At 42.9% G+C, this 19,582-nt stretch overlaps 1 protein-coding gene across 2 annotated transcripts in view; it reads right to left on the bottom strand.

The window, feature by feature from the left end:
* acadvl (acyl-CoA dehydrogenase very long chain) overlaps nt 1-16,225 on the bottom strand; it is a 36,640-nt gene extending 20,415 nt beyond the window's left edge. Inside the window, exons 1-12 of one of the 2 annotated variants that reach the window (XM_041894567.2) lie at nt 15,929-16,225; nt 15,758-15,836; nt 9,128-9,202; nt 8,779-8,851; nt 8,588-8,652; nt 8,074-8,208; nt 6,132-6,276; nt 5,475-5,604; nt 4,533-4,658; nt 3,885-4,083; nt 3,625-3,729; nt 24-110 (exon numbers count right to left, since the gene is read on the bottom strand). In XM_041894567.2, coding sequence (XP_041750501.1) covers nt 24-110; nt 3,625-3,729; nt 3,885-4,083; nt 4,533-4,658; nt 5,475-5,604; nt 6,132-6,276; nt 8,074-8,208; nt 8,588-8,652; nt 8,779-8,851; nt 9,128-9,202; nt 15,758-15,836; nt 15,929-15,999 — 1,290 coding nt within the window. In that variant the 5' untranslated portion in view covers nt 16,000-16,225. The remainder of the gene's footprint in view (nt 1-23; nt 111-3,624; nt 3,730-3,884; nt 4,084-4,532; nt 4,659-5,474; nt 5,605-6,131; nt 6,277-8,073; nt 8,209-8,587; nt 8,653-8,778; nt 8,852-9,127; nt 9,203-15,757; nt 15,837-15,928) is intronic. The other variant, XM_041894568.2, reaches the window with a different exon arrangement.
* Between the last annotated feature and the right edge of the window lie 3,357 nt (nt 16,226-19,582).

The raw sequence follows: 19,582 nt of genomic DNA, 5'->3' as shown, positions 1-19,582 counted from the left end.
AGACAGTGCTGTACTGTACTCACAGAGGCAAAGATTTTGCTGATAGCAGCTTCGATATGGTAATCTTTGGATCCACTGTCCATGTTTCCACTGATCATGTAGGCCATGGACTGAAAGAGAGGGGAGAAGGGGACATGAAAATCACAACAGGATGACAAGAGAAGCTCCCTGTTAAGGCTAGGGCTGATTTCAAGGTTTTACTGCTAACCTACGAAGCATTACATGGACTACCTATCTCTCCGATTTGGTCCTGCCGTATATATACAGTACCAGTCAAAGGTTTGGACACACCTACTCATTCCAGGGTTTTTCTTAATTTTTACATTGTAGAATAATAGTGAAGACATCAACACTATGAAATAACACATATGGTATCATGTAGTAACCAAATAAAGTATTAAACAAATCAAAATATATTTTAGATTTGAGATGCTTCAAAGTAGCCACCTTTTGCCTTGATGACAGCTTTGCACACTCTTGGCATTCTCTCAACCTGCTTCATGAGGTAGTCACCTGGAATGCATTTCAATTAACAGGTGTGCTTTCTTAAAAGTTAATTTGTGGAATTAATTTCCTTCTTAATGCGTTTGAGCCAATCAGTTGTGTTGTGACAAGGTGGGTGTGTATACAGAAGATAGCCATATTTGGTAAAAGACCAAGTCCATATTATGGCAAGAACAGCTCAAATAAGCAAAGAGAAACGACAGTCCATCATTACTTTAAGACATGAAGGTCAGTCAATACGGAACATTTCAAGAACTTTGAAAGTTTCTTCAAGCGCAGTTGCAAAAACCATCAAGCGCTATGATGAAACTGGCTCTCATGAGGACCACCACAGGAATGGGTTACCTCTGCTGCAGAGGATAAGTTAATTAGAGTTACCAGCCTCAGAAATTGCAGCCCAAATAAATGCTTCAGAGTTCAACTCACAGACACATCTCAACATCAACAGTTCAGAGGGGACTGTGTGAATCAGGACTTCATGGTCGAATTGCTGCAAAGAAACCACTACTAAAGGACACCAATAATAAGAAGAGACCTGCTTGGGCCAAGAAACACGAGCAATGGACATTAGACCGTTGGAAATTTGTCCTTTGGTCTGGAGTCCAAATTGGAGATTTTTGTTTCTTTACTATTTTAAAAACTGCCAATAATGAATATGAACTGAAAAAGGATATAATGTAGTTTCTTGCAATAGTGGTGTGGGCGAACGGATGATCCCCGCATGTGTATTTCCCACCGTAAAGCATGGAGGAGGAGGTGTTATGGTGTGGGGGTGGTTTGCTGGTGACACTGATTTATTAAGAATTCAACGCACACTTAACCAGCATGGCTACCACAGCACTCTGCAGCGACACGCCATCCCATCTGGTTTGGGCTTAGTGGGACTATCATTTGTTTTTCAACAGGACAATGACCCAACACACCTCCAGGCTGTGTAAGGGCTATTTGACCAAGAAGTAGAGTGATGGTGTGCTGCATCAGATGATCTGGCCTCCACAATCCCCTGACCTCAACTCAATTGAGATGGTTTGGGATGAGTCAGACCGCAGAGTGAAGGAAAAGCAGCCAACAAGTGCTCAGCACATGTGGGAACTCCTTCAAGACTGTTGGCAAAGCATTCCAGGTGAAGCTGGTTGAGAGAATGCCAAGAGTGTGCAAAGCTATTATCAAAGCAAAGGGTGGCTATTGAATCTCAAATATATTTTGATTTGTTTAACACTTTTTGGGTTACAACATGATTTCATAGGTGTTATTTCCTAGTTTTGATGTCTTCCTATTATTCGACAATGTAAAAGAAAAATTAAATTAAATTTAGAAAAACTTGAATGAGTAGGTGTGTCCAAACGTTTGACTGGTAGTGTACCTATATGTACTGTACGGTCACAAGAAGCAGGCCTCCTTATTGTTCCTAGAATTTGAAAGTAAACAGCTGGAGGCAGGGCTTTCTCCTATAGCGCTACATTTCCATGGAATGGTCTGCCGATCTACGTGAGAGACCCAGACTTGGTCTCAACCTTTAAGTCTTTACTGAAGACTCATCTCTTCAGTAGGTCCTTATAATTGAATGTAGTCTGGCCCAGGGGTGAGAGGTGAACGGCAAGGCACTGGAGTGACAAACCACCCTTGCTGTCTCTGCCTGGCCGGCTCCCCGGTCTCCACTGGGATTCTCTGCCCCTATTGTGGGGGCTGAGTCACTGGCTTATGTGATCTTCCTGTCTGGTTTTGAGCCCCCTCGGGCTCGTGCAGAGGGGGAGATCTTCGTGCGCTATACTCCGCCTTGTCTCAGGGTAGTAAGTTGGTATCCCTGTGGTGGTATGGGGCTGTGCTTTGGCAAAGTGGGTGGGCTTATATCCTGCCTGGTTGGCCCTGTCTGGACCCCTCTCTCTCTCTCTCTCTCTCTCTCTCTCTCTCTCTCTCTCTCTCTCTCTCTCTCTCTCTCTCTCTCTCTCTCTCTCTCTCTCTCTCTCTCTCTCTCTCTCTCTCTCTCTCTCTCTCTCTCTCTCTCTCTCTCTCTCTCTCTCTCTCTCTCTCTCTCTCTCTCTCTCTCTCTCTCTCTCTCTCTCTCTCTCTCTCTCTCTCTCTCTCTCTCTCTCTCTCTCTCTCTCTCTCTCTCTCTCTCTCTCTCTCTCTCTCTCTCTCTCTCTCTCTCTCTCTCTCTCTCTCTCTCTCTCTCTCTCTCTCTCTCTCTCTCTCTCTCTCTCTCCCCTCTCTCTCTCCCCCTCCTCTCTTCTCTCTCTCTCTCTCTCTCTCTCTCTCTCTCTCTCTCTCTCTCTCTCTCTCTCTCTCTCTCTCTCTCTCTCTCTCTCTCTCTCTCTCTCTCTCTCTCTCTCTCTCTCTCTCTCTCTCTCTCTCTCTCTCTCTCTCTCTCTCTCTCTCTCTCTGATGTGCTGCACCCACTATAACCACTCTGATTATTATTTCACTCTGCTGATCTATGAACGTTTGGACATCTTGAAGAACGATCTAGCCTTAATGGACATGTCCTTTTATCATCTCCACCGGCACATCCAGAAGAGGACTGGCCACCCCTCAGAGCCTGGTTCTTCACTAGTTTACTTCCTGCCTTTCTAGGGAGTTTTTTTTCTAGCCACCATGCTTCTATATCCGCATTGCTTACTCTTTGGGGTTTTAGGCTGGGTTTCTGTATAAGCACTTTGACATCTGATGATGTAAAAAGGGCTTTATAAATACATTTGGTTGATTGATTGAGTAATGGATTATGATGTGCATTATGCCATTGCTTCCTTCTTTCTGCCAGTGGCTGTAAGCATACCATGCACAGGAGGTTGGTGGCACCTTCATTGGGGAGGACAGGCTCATGGTAATGACTGGAGCGGAATAGGTGGAATGGTATCAAACACATGGTTTCCATTCAATTTGCTCCGTTCCAGCCATTATTATGAGCCGTCCTCCCCTCAGCAGCCTCCACTGACACCATGTCAGCTGAAGTGTGGAGAGCTTTCTGAAGCAAAATGGCTGCCATGACATCGCCCACAGGGTGCTACACATTGGTGGTGGTTGAGGTGGGTTTCCCCTCATACTATGTCAAATGCTTTGAGTGTGTGGAAAAGCAATACAATAAATGCAATCCATTATCAAATCAATAGATATCCTGTGTACCTCAGTGACATATTGCAGCATGGCCATGCGTGCCAACTTCTCCTGGATAGCGCCATAGGTGTGGATCTTACTGCCAAACTGGACCCTGTTGGCTGCATGGTCCACCTGGGCGAAGAGACAAGGACAGTAGTCAGTATGTAGGGGAGGTCAGGAAGTACTAAAACCAATACAGTAACAGCGCTTCAATGGGACTAGACAGACTCAACTGAAGGGCAAATCGTTGTAACTCTATTTGGATAGCCCCACACGGCGTTACTCACAGCCTGGTTGATGACTCCCTTCATGGTGCCGGAGAGGGCGGCGGCCATGCCGAAGCGTCCGTTGTTGAGGATGGCCATGGCCACCTTGAAGCCGCCACCTACCTCTCCCATGACATTCTCAATAGGTACCGGGACGTTCTCAAAGTACACCTCCGCTGTGTTGGATGCCTTAATACCCATCTTCTTCTCAGGGGGGCCGCTGGGGGGAAGGAGGGAGACGGTAACGAAATGTTAACGATACATGTAGTCACGCTGTTGTGTCTTATCTAACTTAGTTGAATGCACTGACTATAAGTCGCCTGGATAAGAGTGTTTGCTTAAAGCCCTAAATTAAAATGTAAATGTGTGCACATTTCTTTGTTTTGTTTGTCTTTTAGTCTGCAACTTGTTTAAAATTTGGATGTGCATTTTCATAACAAAAACTTCTTAAAATATTCACTAAAAACAAGACTATGGACAGACAGAGAACTAATATAGAGAGACTGGGATCGTCATCAAATCAACAATCATGTGAAGCTTCCAACACGAAACATACAGTACATACTCTTACTTAAATTCCCCCATTTCAGACCTCCCTCTTCCAATTCCACCCTTTCATCCATCCTTTCATCCATCCCTCCCTACCTCCATCCACCATCTGTCACTCACTGTGTCACTCCTCCGAAGCTCCTCTCCACGATAAAGGCTGTGATTTTGTCCTTCATTTGTCCTGTCTTCTCGTCCATCATGGGCATCTTGGCAAACACTGTGAAGATCTCAGCCAGACCTCCATTACTGACAACACAGACAAACAGTCAGGATAAATCAAAGAAAACAATAACAATACAATATACAACCACAGGTACACTGAGTGTGCAAAACATTAGGAACACCTTTCTAATATTGAGTTGCAACCCCCCCTCCTTTTCCACTCAGAACAGCTTCAATAAGGTGTCGAAAGCGTTCCACAGGGATGCTGGCCCATGTTGACTCCAATGTTTCCCACAGTTGTGTCAAGTTGTCTGGATGTCCTTTGGGTGGTGGACCATTCTTAATACTCACCGGAAACAGTTGAGCGTGAAAAACCCAGCAGTGTTGCAGTTCTTAACACACTCAAACCGGTGCGCCTGGCATCTACTACCATACCCTGTTCAAAAGGCACTTAAATATTCGGTCTTGCCCATTCACCCTCTGAATGGCACACATACACAATCCATGTCTCAATTGTCTCAAGCCTTAAAAATCATTCTTTAACTGGTCTTCTCCCCTTCGTCTACACTGATTGAAGTGGATTTAACAGATTACATCAATAAGGGACCATAGCTTTCAGTCTATGTCATGGAAAAAGCAATGTTTTGTACACTCAGTATATTGTCATAAAGCGAGAACGCCTTACTACAAAACTAATTTTCCCATCATCCAAAGCTGACAAGAGACTCCATCGCTCTCCATTTTATCCCATCTAACTACTACCACTTTTCCTTTCCTTTTGTCTGTATACTGCAATTCAGCATTTAGCTATGAATGTGTACAAGACATAAACCACACTAAACATTGTGTTTGACATTTGCCATACTAAATACTACCACAATCTTGGTGGTCCTGCAGTACCTGATCCAGATCTTGCCTCCATTGAGAATGTAGTGTTTTCCACAGGGAGAGAGGGTAGCCAGGGTCTTTATGGACGCAGCATCAGAGCCACTGGCTGGTTCAGTCAGACAGAAAGCAGCCAGGGTCTCACCTAGATAGAGGAGGAAAGAAAAAGAAGAGAAATAAGGAGAACAGATAGATTACAAAATGCCTTATAACTGTAATTACACAGTCAAAAATATAATAATATATAGGTATAACCTAATAAAATTACACACACACACACAGAGAGAGAGACAGAGACATAGAGAGAGAAACGACAAAGCTGGAATAGTGCATATTCGCCCGAGTGGCGCAGTGGTCTAAGGCACTGCATCGCAGTGCTAGCTGTGCCACTAGAGATCCTGGTTCGAATCTAGGCTCTGTCGTAGCCGGCCGCGACCGGGAGACCCGTGGGGCGGCGCACAATTGGCCCAGCGTCGTCCAGGGTAGGGGAGGGAATGGCCGGCAGGGGATGTAGCTCAGTTGGTAGAGCATGGCGTTTGCAACGCCAGGGTTGTGGGTTCGATAAAATAATGTATGCGCTAACTGTAAGTCGCTCTGGATAAGAGCGTCTGCTAAATGACTAAAATGTAAATGTAAATAGTGATCAGAAATGTCCATTCCAGCCTCTCTCACCTGTGGCAAGCTTGGGCAGGTATTTCTCCTTCTGGGCAGGGTTACCAAACAGCAGGATGCCCTTGAAACCGATGGACTGGTGGGCACCCAGAGTGATGCCAACCCCCAGGTCATGCTGGCCCACGATCTCCACCAGCCTGGCATACTGTTCAATAAAAGCACATTAGTGTACTTAATTCACACAGTACACTCTACCAGTCTGGTATACTATGTAATAGGACACAAAGGTAAGAAAACAGTTGAGTCTTGAAGTCTTATTTTGCAGCCATTCTTATCAAGAGCAACATACATAGCTCAGAGTTTCCCCAAACTTTTGAACGGTAGTGTGTGTGTGTGTATATATATATATATATATATATATATATATATATATATATATATATATATATATATATATATATATATATATATATATATATAGTACCAGTTCAAAGTTTGGACACACCTACTCAATCCAGGGTTTTTCTTTATTTTTACTATTTTCTACATATGAAATAACACATATGGAATCAGGTAGTCACCAAAAAGTGATTATTCAAATAGCCACCCTTTGCCTTGATAATAGCTTTGCACAGTCTTGGCATTCTCTCAACCAGCTTCACCTGGAATGCTTTTCCAACAGTCTTGAAGGAGTTCCCACATATGCTGAGCACTTGTTGGCACTTTTCCTTCACTCTGCGGTCCGACTCATCCCAAACAATCTCAATTGGGTTGAGGTCAGGGTATTGTGGAGGCCAGGTCATCTGATGCAGCGCTCCATCACTCTACTTCTTGGTAAAATAGCCCTTACACAGCTTGGAGGTGTGTTGGGTCATTGTCTTATTGAAAAACAAATGATAGTCCCACTAAGCCCAAACCAGATGGGATGGCGTATCGCTGCAGAGTGCTGTGGTAGCCATGCTGGTTACGTGTGCCTTGAATTCTAAATAAATCACAGAAGGAGTCACCAGCGAAGCACCCCCACACCATAACACCTCCTTCTCCATTCTTTACGGTGGGAACCACACACGCGGAGATCATCCGTTCACTCACACCGCGTCTCACAAAGACACGGCGGTTGGAACCAAAAATCTCACATTTGGAGTCCAGACCAAAGGACAAATTTCCACCAGTCTAATGTCCATTGCTCATGTTTCTTGGCCCAAGCAAGTCTCTTCTTCTTATTGGTGTCCTTTAGTAGTGGTTTCTTTGCAGCAATTCGACCATGGAGGCCTGATTTACACAGTCTCCTCTGAACAGTTGATGTTGAGATGTGTCTGTTACTTGAACTATGTGAAGCATTTATTTGGGCTGCAATTTCTGAAGCTGGTAACTCTAATGAACTTATCCTCTGCAGCAGAGGTAACTCTGGGTCTTCCTTTCCTGTGGCGGTCCTCATGAGAGCCAGTTTCATCATAGCGCTTGGTGGTTTTTGTGACTGCACTTGAAGAAACTTTCAAAGTTCTTCAAATACTTATTTCTCTTTGTTTATTTGAGCTGTTCTTGCCATAATATGGACTTGGTCTTTTACCAAATAGGGCTATCTTCTGTATACCTCCCCTACCTTGTCACAACACAACTAATTGGCTCAAATGCATTAAGAAGGAAATAAATTCCACAAATTAACTTTTAAAGTGGCACACCTGTCAATTGAAATGCATTCCAGGTGACTACCTCATGAAGCTGGTTGAGAGAATGCCAAGAGTGTGCAAAGCTGTCATCAAGGCAAAGGGTGGCTATTTGAAGAATCTCAAATATATTTTGATTTGTTTAACACTTTTTTTGGTTACTACATCATTCCATGTGTTATTTCATAGTTTTGATGTCTTCACTATTATTCTACAATGTAAAAAAAAATGTAAAAATAAAGAAAAACACTTGAATGAGTAGGTGTGTCCAAACTTTTGACTGGTAGTGTGTGTGTGAGATATCTATATATAGAGGTAAAGATGCATGTTCTCACCTGTGTGTTGGTGAGCCCCACGCCCCCTAGGTCCTGGGGGACCTGCAGCCCAAAGGCCCCCATCTCCTTCAGGCTTTCCATGGTGCTGTCCTCCACCTTCTCCAGGGAGTCATTCTTTGCTGGGTCGTTCACCTCCTACAGCACAGCACACCATATATATATATATATATATATATATGTTTATTGTACAGCACCCACGATTCAGCCAGAGAGACCGAGAGGTCAGTTACAACCTGGGTCATGTTCAGTAGTCGTGAAATGGAGGAAAACAGTCCAAAATGGACAATAATCAAAACTATCTGACCATGTCCAATAAGAAACGCTTGTTTTCATTTTCCGTTTCGAAACGTTTTGCTACGGTGTTCCCTAATGAACATGACCCTGATGACAAATCTAGGGGCAGTGAAGAAATGTAGTTTGAAGAACTTAAGAGGAAATGTGTGTTGTGGTTTACTATTTGTAAAATAAAATAAACATTTGGTCACAAAAAAAGAAAAGGTGAATTGACACTCACTTCAAAGAATTTGGAAACGGGTGGGACCAACTCCTGGAGGAACTGGGTCTGCTCCTCGTTCATCACTGGAAAACAGCAAAAAGTACACAACCGTTAGATAATGTTCCAACATATCTCCTTTACATAATAGATAAGAGGCTGCATAACAAGACATGTATGCATTTAACGCTAAACATGACTAGTCCACTCACCTGAGGGGAAGGGGAACACCTGTGAGGGGTTGATCTGGCCCTTGAACATGTTGACGGCGAAAGACTGGGACTCCTACAAGAGATACATGGAGTCATGTTGATATATCATCAACTGTCACAAAAAAGCAGGAAATGCATACTGTACTTTCTAACATTTCAGAGGTATCTAAGCGCAGCTCTGTCATAATTCTTGATCTTGAACTTTAAAACATGGAGACCCAAACAGTAGCCTACATCCAGTATGGACAACTTCAGTAACGCTGTACTTTATAGGGGGAGGAAGGTTGATCTAAAAACACAGAGGTGAATATGAGTGTTGTTATGACAAAAATAAGTATTCCACACATACCACGCTCTGTGCCTTCTTGGCAGTGGCTGCCTTCGTTGCTGTGGCACTGCCAACAGCCTGCTTGTCCAGAACTGCCTGTAGAGGAGAGGCAAACACAACCAAGCAATGTCATACAGAGAGGAAAGGGAAGAGATTACAACCACAGAAATATAATATCATCCTAGTTCTATGGTTACAATATGGTCGAGAGATAGGGACTGAAATAACTGAATTTCCGGACTGAATTTCCGATGGATCATTGATAGGTAGGATCAGGATAATTGAATGGAGTGGAACAGTACTTTAGACAGGGTAAACAAACAACAATAGTGAAGGGGTTTGTCCAAGCTACAGTAGATGACCCTGCTCCTAAACACAAGGATTAAATATGAAAGAGAAACACAATATATTACTCTTAAGAATCTGAGATGTGACATGTTCATTCAAAAACAAGGCAACATTAAACATGTTGTCCCTCACGAATTATGCAGCGCCCTTCATCTTGGGCCAATTAGTGACAACAATTTAAGCTCAAATGGCACAACATGCTTGTTAAAAGTTCAGAATGTCAGTTGATTACTATAGCGCCTCCCTTGTGCCAATCAGTGTAATTTTGTAAATGCCGGATATCTATGGCAAGACGCATCATTCACCCAAGTTTCATCAGAATCGGGCCAGTGATGTCTGAGATATTGCGTGTGACTAACATACGAACGGACGGAGACAGATCCAAAGTCCCCCAAATGTTTTAACCCTCCACCATGAAAACAGAAACATTTCAAATAGGGCCGGCAGGTAGCCTAGCGGTTAAAGCGTTGAGCTAGTAACCAAAAGGGTGCTGGTTCGAATACCTAAGGTGAATATTCGGTCAATGTGCCCTTGAACAAGGCACTTAAACCTAATTTGCTCCAGGGGTGCCGTATTACTATGGAGAGATCCCTTCACACAACCCCTCCAATCAGTCTTGCGAGAGAGAGAGCGCTTGGTGACAGCTTGGTAAGTAAGTTCTGTCTCGTATGACTGCTGGGTGTGTCACTAACCATGATCAAAAAAGGCAACAATAAACGTGTAGTCCACCACGAATGCTGCAGTTCTTCCCTTTGCATGTGACTAACATACGTACCGTTGATTACTATAGCACCCCCCTTAGGCCAATCATTGTAAATGCCAGATCTCTATCGCAAGACACATCATTCATTTAAGTTTTGTCAAAATTTGAGCCAGTGGTGTCTGAGATATCGCGTGGGTTAGCAAGACTCATATCCCTGAGCATGTGTGCCAAATTTCTGCACTGAGTCAAACAAATCAAGAGATATAAACATGTCCATTATAGCGCCACCGTGTGGTTGATATGAATATTCTTGCATATGTTGAGTCTTGGCAGTGTTTGCAACATGTGTACCAAATTGTGTGACAATATGAATATCCTTGACTGATTTATATGTTTTATGCACCAGACCACGCCCATGTGAATGTTTATTGGTCAATAGCGGCTATGATGTTTTCAGTACTAGTCTGGAAGATATTGCGTTGAGAGACCTTTGTCCATAGATACCACATATCAAGTTTCGTACAGATCAGTCATTCGGTGCCAGAAGAGTAGCGTTAAGTGTTTTTCACTTAAAAATTCTTAAATGGCAGAAAATCCATCCATATGGGTCCATGAGGCAAATTTGTTCCTTGTGAGGAGAGGGACCTATTGTCGCATTCTAAACAGCTGGGAACTTGGAAATCTGCGACTTCCGGCTTCAGTGCATTCAAGACATGTTATAATTTAACGGTCCTCCAACTCGAAATTCCAAGTCGGAAACTTGGGCATCTTTCTAGAGTTCCGACTTTCCGACCTGAAGATCACTGACATCATGATTTGACCTCTTTCTCCCCCCCCCCCTGTGGATATAGATACTTTTGTACCTGTTTCCTCCAGCATCTTCACAAGGTCCTTTGCTGTTGTTCTGGGATTGATTTGCACCAAAGTACGTTCATCTCTAGGAGATGTATGACGGCTGTGTGGTCCCATGGTGTTTATACTTGCGTACTATTGTTTGTACAGATGAACGTGGTACCCTTCAGGTGTTTGAAAATTGCTCCCAAGGATGAACCAGACTTGTGGAGGTCTAAAAAAAAGATTCTGAGGTTTTGGCTGATTTCTTTTGATTTTCCCATGATGTCAAGCAAAGAGGCACTGCGTTTGAAGGTAGGCCTTGAAATACATCCACAGGTACACCTCCAATTGACTCAAATGATGTCAATTAGCTTATCAGAAGCTTCTAAAGCCATGACAAGCTGTTTAAAGGCACAGTCAACTTAGTGTATGTAAACTTCTGACCCACTGGAATTGTGATACAGTGAATTATAAGTGAAATAATCTGTCTGTAAACAATTGTTGGAAAAATTCCTTGTACAAAATAGACGTCCTAACCGACTTGCCAAAACTATAGTATGTTAACAAGAAATTTGTGGAGTGGTCGAAAAAAATAAGTGTTTTAAGTGTATGTAAACTTCCGACTTCAACTGTAGCCTAGCCCATAGGCCTATATGTTTTGATAAGGTTTGTATCACAACTAAAGCAGCCAAATAACTTCTTAAAATGAAGCACAAGAATCTGCTTTACAACGAGTGTAAAGCATAACTGGCATACATACGCAGTGAGTTTGGGAAAGATAATTTTCACCATAAAAATGCATCTTTATAATAAAAGCATTACATGCAAAATCCCATTTGCAGTCACTTTTGACAATGGTGTTTTCCTGCTAATGGAACATTTGCGCTTACAGCCTACTGCCGTGTGCGCATTGATACACTTATAAATGTGAAGAAATAGCCTAATAGTTAATCAACATTTTAAGCTAAACGTTGTGATCTGTTGCTTCAGGCTCATTATGCTAGTGGTTGTATTAATTTGGGATCTATCGCATCCCACAACTGTCCATGACTATGTTTGGAATATTTATATCTTGCAAAGAACAGGTCAACTTTTGTACTATGGGGGATAGTAGATTGACATAGGCTACTGCTTTTGCTGTTCGTTAGGCCTACTCATCTTGTTGGCTGACGAAAAGTAAATGTGGACAGTTCTTCCAATATCTGTGAGAGGTGCTTCGGCATGCAGCCAGGAGAAGGGAATTATAATTATTATTTCAGTCCAAGGGCAAAACGGCCATTGGCCACAAAAGGCATGGATTTTTTTAGGGGGCATTATGGCCACACAAAGGGGATGCCGCCGGGAAATTTTAGGCATTATCAAGTGCTTGTCAAATTGTGAATGAGACTCATGAAGTGTGTACAGCCTGCGCAAAAAACAAAGCAGAGCTCATGCCTTTCATGCAACTTTTTTCTAATCATCATTAGTCGCATCATGCAGCCTTAGAATGTATTAAAAATCAAAACATATAGACCAACATCTGTATCACAACTAAAGTTACATAACTCTAAATTAAGCATATAGGAGTACCTGTTTCTTTGTTAACCACTCAACACAGAATAGCCACGTGTGCACTCCCTCAAATCGTTTGGAGAAAATATACTTTCTATTTTATTCAGCTATGTTCAATTGTATTCTTTATACTATAAAATAATGCCACGGAATTCTAAGCAAATCTTGTCTGCTAAATGAACTAGTGTAACCCACAGCTACAGTGCATTCGCAAAGTGTTCAGAACACTTCCCTTTTTCCACATTTTGTTAGTTTACAGCCTTATTCTAAAATGGATTAAATAGATGTTTTCCCTCATCAATCTACACACAATACCCCATAATGACAAAGCAAAAACAGGTTTGTATAAATGTTTGCAAATGTATTAAACAGAAATACCTTATTTACATAAGTATTCAGACCCTTTGCTATGAGACTTGAAATTGAGCCAAGGTGCATCCTGTTTCCATTGATAATCCTTGAGATGTTTCTACAACTTGATTGATTGGAGTCCACCTGTGGTAAATTCAATTGATTGGACATGATTTGGAAAGGCACACACCTGTCTATATAAAAAGGTCCCACAGTTGACAGAGCATGTTAGAGCAAAAACCAAGCCATGAGGTCAAAAGGAATTGGCCGTAGAGCTCCGAGACAGGATTGTGTCGAGGGACAGATCTGGGGAAGGGTACCAAAATATTTCTGCAGCATTGAAGGTCCCCAAGAACACAGTGGCCCCAATCATTGTTAAATGGAAGAAGTTTGGAACCACCAAGACTCTTCCTAGAGCTGGCCGTCCGGCCAAACTGAGCAATCGGGGGAGAAGGGCATTGGTCAGGGAGATGACCAAGAACCTAATGGTCACTCTGACAGAGCTCCTCTGTGGAGATGGGAGAACCTTCCAGAAGGACAATCATCTCTGCAGCACTCCACCAATCAGGCCTTTATGGTATAGTTGCCAGACGGAAGCCACTCCTCAGTAAAGGGCACATGACAGCCCGCTTGGAGTTTGCCAAAAGGCACCTAAAGGACTCAGACCATGAGAAACAAGATTATCTGATCTGATGAAACCAAGATTGAACTCCTTGGCCTGAATGCCAAGTCTCACGTCTGGAGGAAACCTGGCACCATCCCTACGGTGAAGAATGGTGGTGGCAGCAGCATGCTGTGGGGATGTTTTACAGTGGCAGGGACTGGGAGACTAGTCAGGATCGAGGGAAAGATGAACGGAGCAAAGTACTGAGCGATCCTTGATGAAAACCTGCTCCAGAGCACTCAGGACCTCAGACTTGGGCGAAGGTTCACCTTCCAACAGGACAATGACCCTAAGCACACAGCCAAGACAACGCATTAGTGGCTTCGGGACAAGTCTCTGAATGTCCTTGAGTGGCCCAGTCAGAGTCTGGACTAGAACCTGATTGAACATCTCTGGAGGACCTGAAAATAGCTGTGCAGCGATGCTCCCCATCCAACCTGACAGAGCTTGAGAGGATCTGCAGAGAAGAATGGGAGAAACTCCCCAAATACAGGTGTGACAAGCTTGTAGCGTCATACCCAAGAAGACTCGAGGCTGTAATCGCTGCCAAAGGAGCTTCAACAAAGTACTGAGTTAAGGGTCTGAATACTTATGTAAATGTGATATCCTGTTTTTATGTATATATATATATATACACATTTGCAAAATAAATCCAAACCTCTTCGCTTTGTCATTATGGGGCATTGTGTGTAGATTGAGGGGGAAAAAAACTATTTTAGCAATTTTAGAATAAGGCTGTAATGTAAATTTTTTTTGGAACAAGTCAATGGGTCTGAATACTTCCCGAATGCACTGTATATGGCATAGCCAGATCAGGGCCTAACATAAGGAAAACTCAGAGTATGCTATTCTGTTCTTCTGAAATAAATTAGATTTTCTTCATATCATGTTTCTTTAGACCTAATGGATTTATTGTGATGGTGTAGGCTATATTACATGGATTTATTAGACTTTTTAAAATGTAGATATTCCAAAGGTCTGCATCAGTGGCTTGTAGGCTATGTGTGGAAGCCAGGAGATGCTAAATGTGTTTGTTCATTAACAATCAATTACTGTGAGACCGGCAGTTATTTGCTTGACAATCACCAGCTGACAATTTAATGACCGCCACAGCCCTAGCGTTAACAACCATGTAAATCTCTCTCGGACAAGGTGACTTTTATCAATATGTTCGGCTCTATTTACTCTCCGATTCTAAAACGCTAATTAGCATTAAAGTAGACATCATGCAAAACTACAAATCCCTGCAAGCTCCTGCATGTCATCTCTAGCTGACACCTTTGCTAACAGGTAGTGTCAATTTAAATCTTGCACAAGACATTTCACAGAATTGTCTATTTAGATTTTTGCCAATTTTTTCATTACTACACGTAGCTAACATTATAGTTAATCCAGAGATTCTTACCAGTCTCGTCGAGATCATCATGGCATTTGTAGTTCTTTACGACAGCCACATTAGCAGCTAATTATATTAGCAGCTAATTAGCGTTTCATTTTGGGTGGTTAAATACAGGCAAATATATTGATAAAAGTCACCTTGTCTGAGAGAGATGTACATGGTTATCAAAACGTCACACCAGAGTAAGCCTACACAAAACACAGCCCTTATTTTAAGTGTTTCTACAATCCCCTATGGGAAAAATGAATGGTGAAAAACAATTGGAACCATTTCTGTTTGACCACTAGGTTTTATGGTTATTATGACTCATACTGTGGTACCCTATTGACATGGTCAATGGTCAGACACATGTACTGTGTGCCCTGCTGTCCCCTGTCTATCATTGAATGGAAATAGAACTCAGCACCACCACCACCACCACCTATAGCCTACTTTGGAGTCACGTGGGTCCACGGTGAACTTTCCCCCACTTCTCGATGCCATTACATATCCTGATGGATATGGTAGATGCACATAGGTTACCTCCGCTGGAAGCAATGTCATCCTTTTATCAGTTACAACACTTTATTGATTATCTAATTTGGATAACATTTTATTAATACAACATTATATGACTCAGAATCGTTTGTTTCAACACCTGGAGGCATTACCTATGAGCTGTCAAGACTGGCAACATAAACGCTCCTGTATAGAATTATCACTGTTAAAATGTTTGATCATTCATACAATGTTTACAATTTTACCGGCAAAACGAGTGCGTGGCTGTGAACGTTCTATCTTATGACAGCGCCCTGTCCTTACATTGCCTACCTCCGCGGCCTGAGAAGAAGCATAGAGGCGGGCATTCTGCGCGGCGGCTGCTCGGATCTGCTTCTGAACCCTACACGAATAGAAATATGAAATGTAAATCATTGAATGTATATAAATAAATAATTTTAAAGCTGTTTTGTCAGTTAAAATGTATTTACTTACCCCGAAAAGGCAGGGGAGATACGAAGTGCTGTGCACAAAGCAGGAGTCAAGCTCACTTTGCCCAAAAGCATATTGAACGACCAACTTTACAGTCTTCAAAAACAGGTTAAAGAGATCTGGTTGATCTTGTGTACCGAATAAGCGCTCCAAATGGACGACTTTGTCCTTCTGAGTCAAAATCCGTGACTTATTCAAGTAGACTACTGCCGTTGTGTAACCTAGAAAAAATTCCACTTAAGAAAATGGCAAGAGCATAGAAATAATGATTATAGACACACCAGCCGCCTGTCTGACCGGGTCTAGACAGCACATAGGAAGACTTGTCTAGCGTAATGGAATCTATGCGCAGGACACAGCGAAAATACGGAAGTGTAGGCTGCATAAAGCGGTGAGAAGGAGGAGCTCCGTGGACCCTTCGTGTCCGGAGGTAATTTAGCAATTCATTGTAGCCATTGGCGCTCTGTTCAAAAACCAGTCAGAAACGTCCAGCTACGCAAATAACGCCGGTAGATCTCAAAACTGAACTTCCGTCTGTGTTAACGCCTTGATCACACCGACAGTGTGGGGGCAAAACGGTACACAGCATCATCTGGATATGTGTGGAACAAAAGTTAATCATTCACCTTCTGCTACCATTTCTGTCAAGCCAATCGACGCATACAGTTTAACGCAAACGTTCGATAAATCCAACACATGCACTACACAGAACGCACTGCAACTGCCTCTGCAACGCAATGCTGCAAGGCAAACGCAGCGTTCCATTGGAAATGAATGTACTTCTGGTGTACCAAAATAAAATGTTGCTGTCGGTATGACCGAGGCATAAGCAGCAATGAAATCCTTCGCATTTTTTTAGTTTTTGTAACCTTTATTTAACTACGCAAGTCAGTTAAGAACACATTCTTATTTACAACTGGCCGTGATTGGGAGTCCCATAGGGCAGCGCACAATTGGCCCAGGGTCGTCCGGGTTTGGCCTGTGTAGGCCCTCATTGTAAATAAGAATTTGTTCTTAACTGACTTGCCTAGTTAAATAAAGATAAAAAATAATAATTGTGGAGAGGCTCAATAACATGCAACTGATCACCACAAGCTTCAGTGCCTACGAGCTTAGACAACAACCACTCGATTTTACAGGAACGCATGAATAATCCTTCGATATTCCATTATAGGGGTATTTAATAATTGGCAAGTAGCCACGGTCCGGTGAAATGTGTGTATCATGAACAATTACTGATACAGTGATCATGACCCATGGAGAACAGTTTTGCCTATGTCAGGATCTGGCCATTTCTGATAAGCCTATAAGCTACATCAATAATTAGGTATGACATAAAAAACAGAGCTCTGACCATGGACCTATGAGCATATGAGGTGACCTTGAAACTCTCTGAGGCGCAACCGCGTCTCACAACTCAATCGCTGGTTAAACTGTTTTCTGCCCCTCCCAAAAGATGGAATGTGTAGATAATTGGCCCTCTTTCGGGGACTTACCCACAAACAGGACCAAGTCTGGCTTGCTGAGGAGTGACGGACTCCATCCTAGCTGGGGGGGTGCTCTAATCTTATCTACCAACATAGACAGGGCTCGAACTCCTCTAGCTCTACAATGAGATACAGTGCAGGCCATGCAGCAGGCTGTTAGCCAGCCTGCCAGCTTAGTGGAGTCTGCCACTAGCACAGTCAGTGTAGTCAGCTCAGGTATCAATGAACTAATCATTGATCATAATCTTGATGTGATTGGCCTGACTGAAAAATGGCGTAAGCCTAATGAATTTACTATGTTAAATGATGCCTCTCCTCCTGCGTGTCCCGCAAAGGCAGAGGTGTTGCTAACATTTACTATAGCAAATTTCAATTTACCCCCCCAAAAAGGACTTAGTTTTTGTCTTTTGATCTTCTAGTCATGAAATCTATGCAGCCTACTCAATCACTTTTTATAGCTACTGTTTACAGGCCTCCAGGGCTGTATACAGAGTTCCTCACCGAGTTCCCTGAATTCCTAATCGGACCTTGTAGTCATGGCAGATAATATTCACATTTTTGGTGACTTTAATTTTCACATGGAAAAGTCCACAGACCCACTCCAAAAGACTTTCGGAGCCATCATCGACTCAGTGGGTTTTGTCCAACATGTCTCCGGACCTACTCATTGCCACAGTCATACCCTGGATCTAGTTTTGTCCCGTGGAATTAATATTGTGGATCGAAATGTTTTTCCTCATAACCCTGGACTATCGGACCACCATCTTATTACGTTTGCAATCGCAACAAATAACTGCTCAGACCCAAACCAAGGATCATCAAAAGCAGTGCTATAAATTCTCTCACAACCTAAAGATTCCTAGAGGCCCTTCCAGACTTCCTCCACCTACTCAAGGACGTCAGAGTGCAAAAATCAGTTAACGACCTAACTGAGGATCTAAATTTAACCTTGTGTAATACCCTAGATGCAGTCGCACCCCTAACATTTGTCACAAGAAACTAGCTACCTGGTATACAGAAAATACCCGAGCCCTGAAGCAAGCTTCCAGAAAAATAGCACTCCACCAAACTGGAAGTCTTCCTACAAGCTTGGAAAGAAAGTACAGTGCAATATCGAAGAGCCCTCACTGCTGCTCGATCATCCTATTTTTCCAACCTAATTGAGGAGAATAAGAACAATCCAACATTTCTATTTGATACTGTCACAAAGCTAACTAAAAAGCAGCATTCCCCAAGAGAGGATACCTTCTTCAATGAAAAGATCATGATCATTAGAAAGCAAATTACGGACTCCTCTTTGAATCTGCGTATTTCTCCAAACCTTAGCTGTCCTGAGTCTACACTGTCACGATTTAACTGGATATGAACCCAAATGCAGACAACTACACCGAGCCAGAGAAGGTTTAACAGGTTTATTTACAAAGTTCAATTGTCCAGGTTTCCAAAAATAGGGGAAGAGCAAGTCCAGGTCTACAGGGAAGGTAACAGATCCAGGTTCTGAGCAGGAGTGGTACCGTAACGTCCTAGTGTCCGTGGTGAGTCCAAAAGGGAGGTCCAGTAGTGGAAAGCAGGATGGTGGTGGCAGGAGTGAAGCGGAGGCAGGAGTCAGGTTGCAATAATCTGAGGCACAGGAGAAAAGTAAATAGAACAGGCCAAAAACACAAAGAGCGAAAACAAGCAGGTTGAGTCAGCAGCGAGACTAACATGGTCGTCTTGACTATGATCTGACGATGAGTGGCAAGTTTGACCGGGTCTTTAAGGCTGAGGTGATTATGGTGAATGAGCTGCAGCTGGAACCCTGACTCCCGCACACCAGACTTCACTCCTGCAATCAAGAACAGACAGAGGGGAGGGGGAGAGCAGAGAGAGAGCTACCTAGCAGCAGTAGGCCTAACATACACAAAACTGCCAGGACCTAGGATCAATGGAGACACAAGTTTTCTTAATCCTGTATCTCTTGACACATTTATGAAAATAGTCATGGCCTTTAAACCTTCAAGCTGCAGACTGGACCCTATTCCAACTAAACTACTGAAAGAGCTACTTCCTGTGCTTGGCCATCCTATGTTGAACATAAAACATTTCTCCCTATCCACTGGATGTGTACCAAACTCACTAAAAGTGGCAGTAATAAAGCCTCTCTTGAAAAAGCCAAACCTTGACCCAGAAA

Source organism: Coregonus clupeaformis, chromosome 13, assembly GCF_020615455.1.
Source record: "Coregonus clupeaformis isolate EN_2021a chromosome 13, ASM2061545v1, whole genome shotgun sequence".
Lineage (NCBI taxonomy): Eukaryota > Metazoa > Chordata > Actinopteri > Salmoniformes > Salmonidae > Coregonus > Coregonus clupeaformis.
The sequence above is the reverse complement of the archived record's forward strand: the minus strand, read 5'-3'. Positions and strand labels throughout refer to the sequence as shown.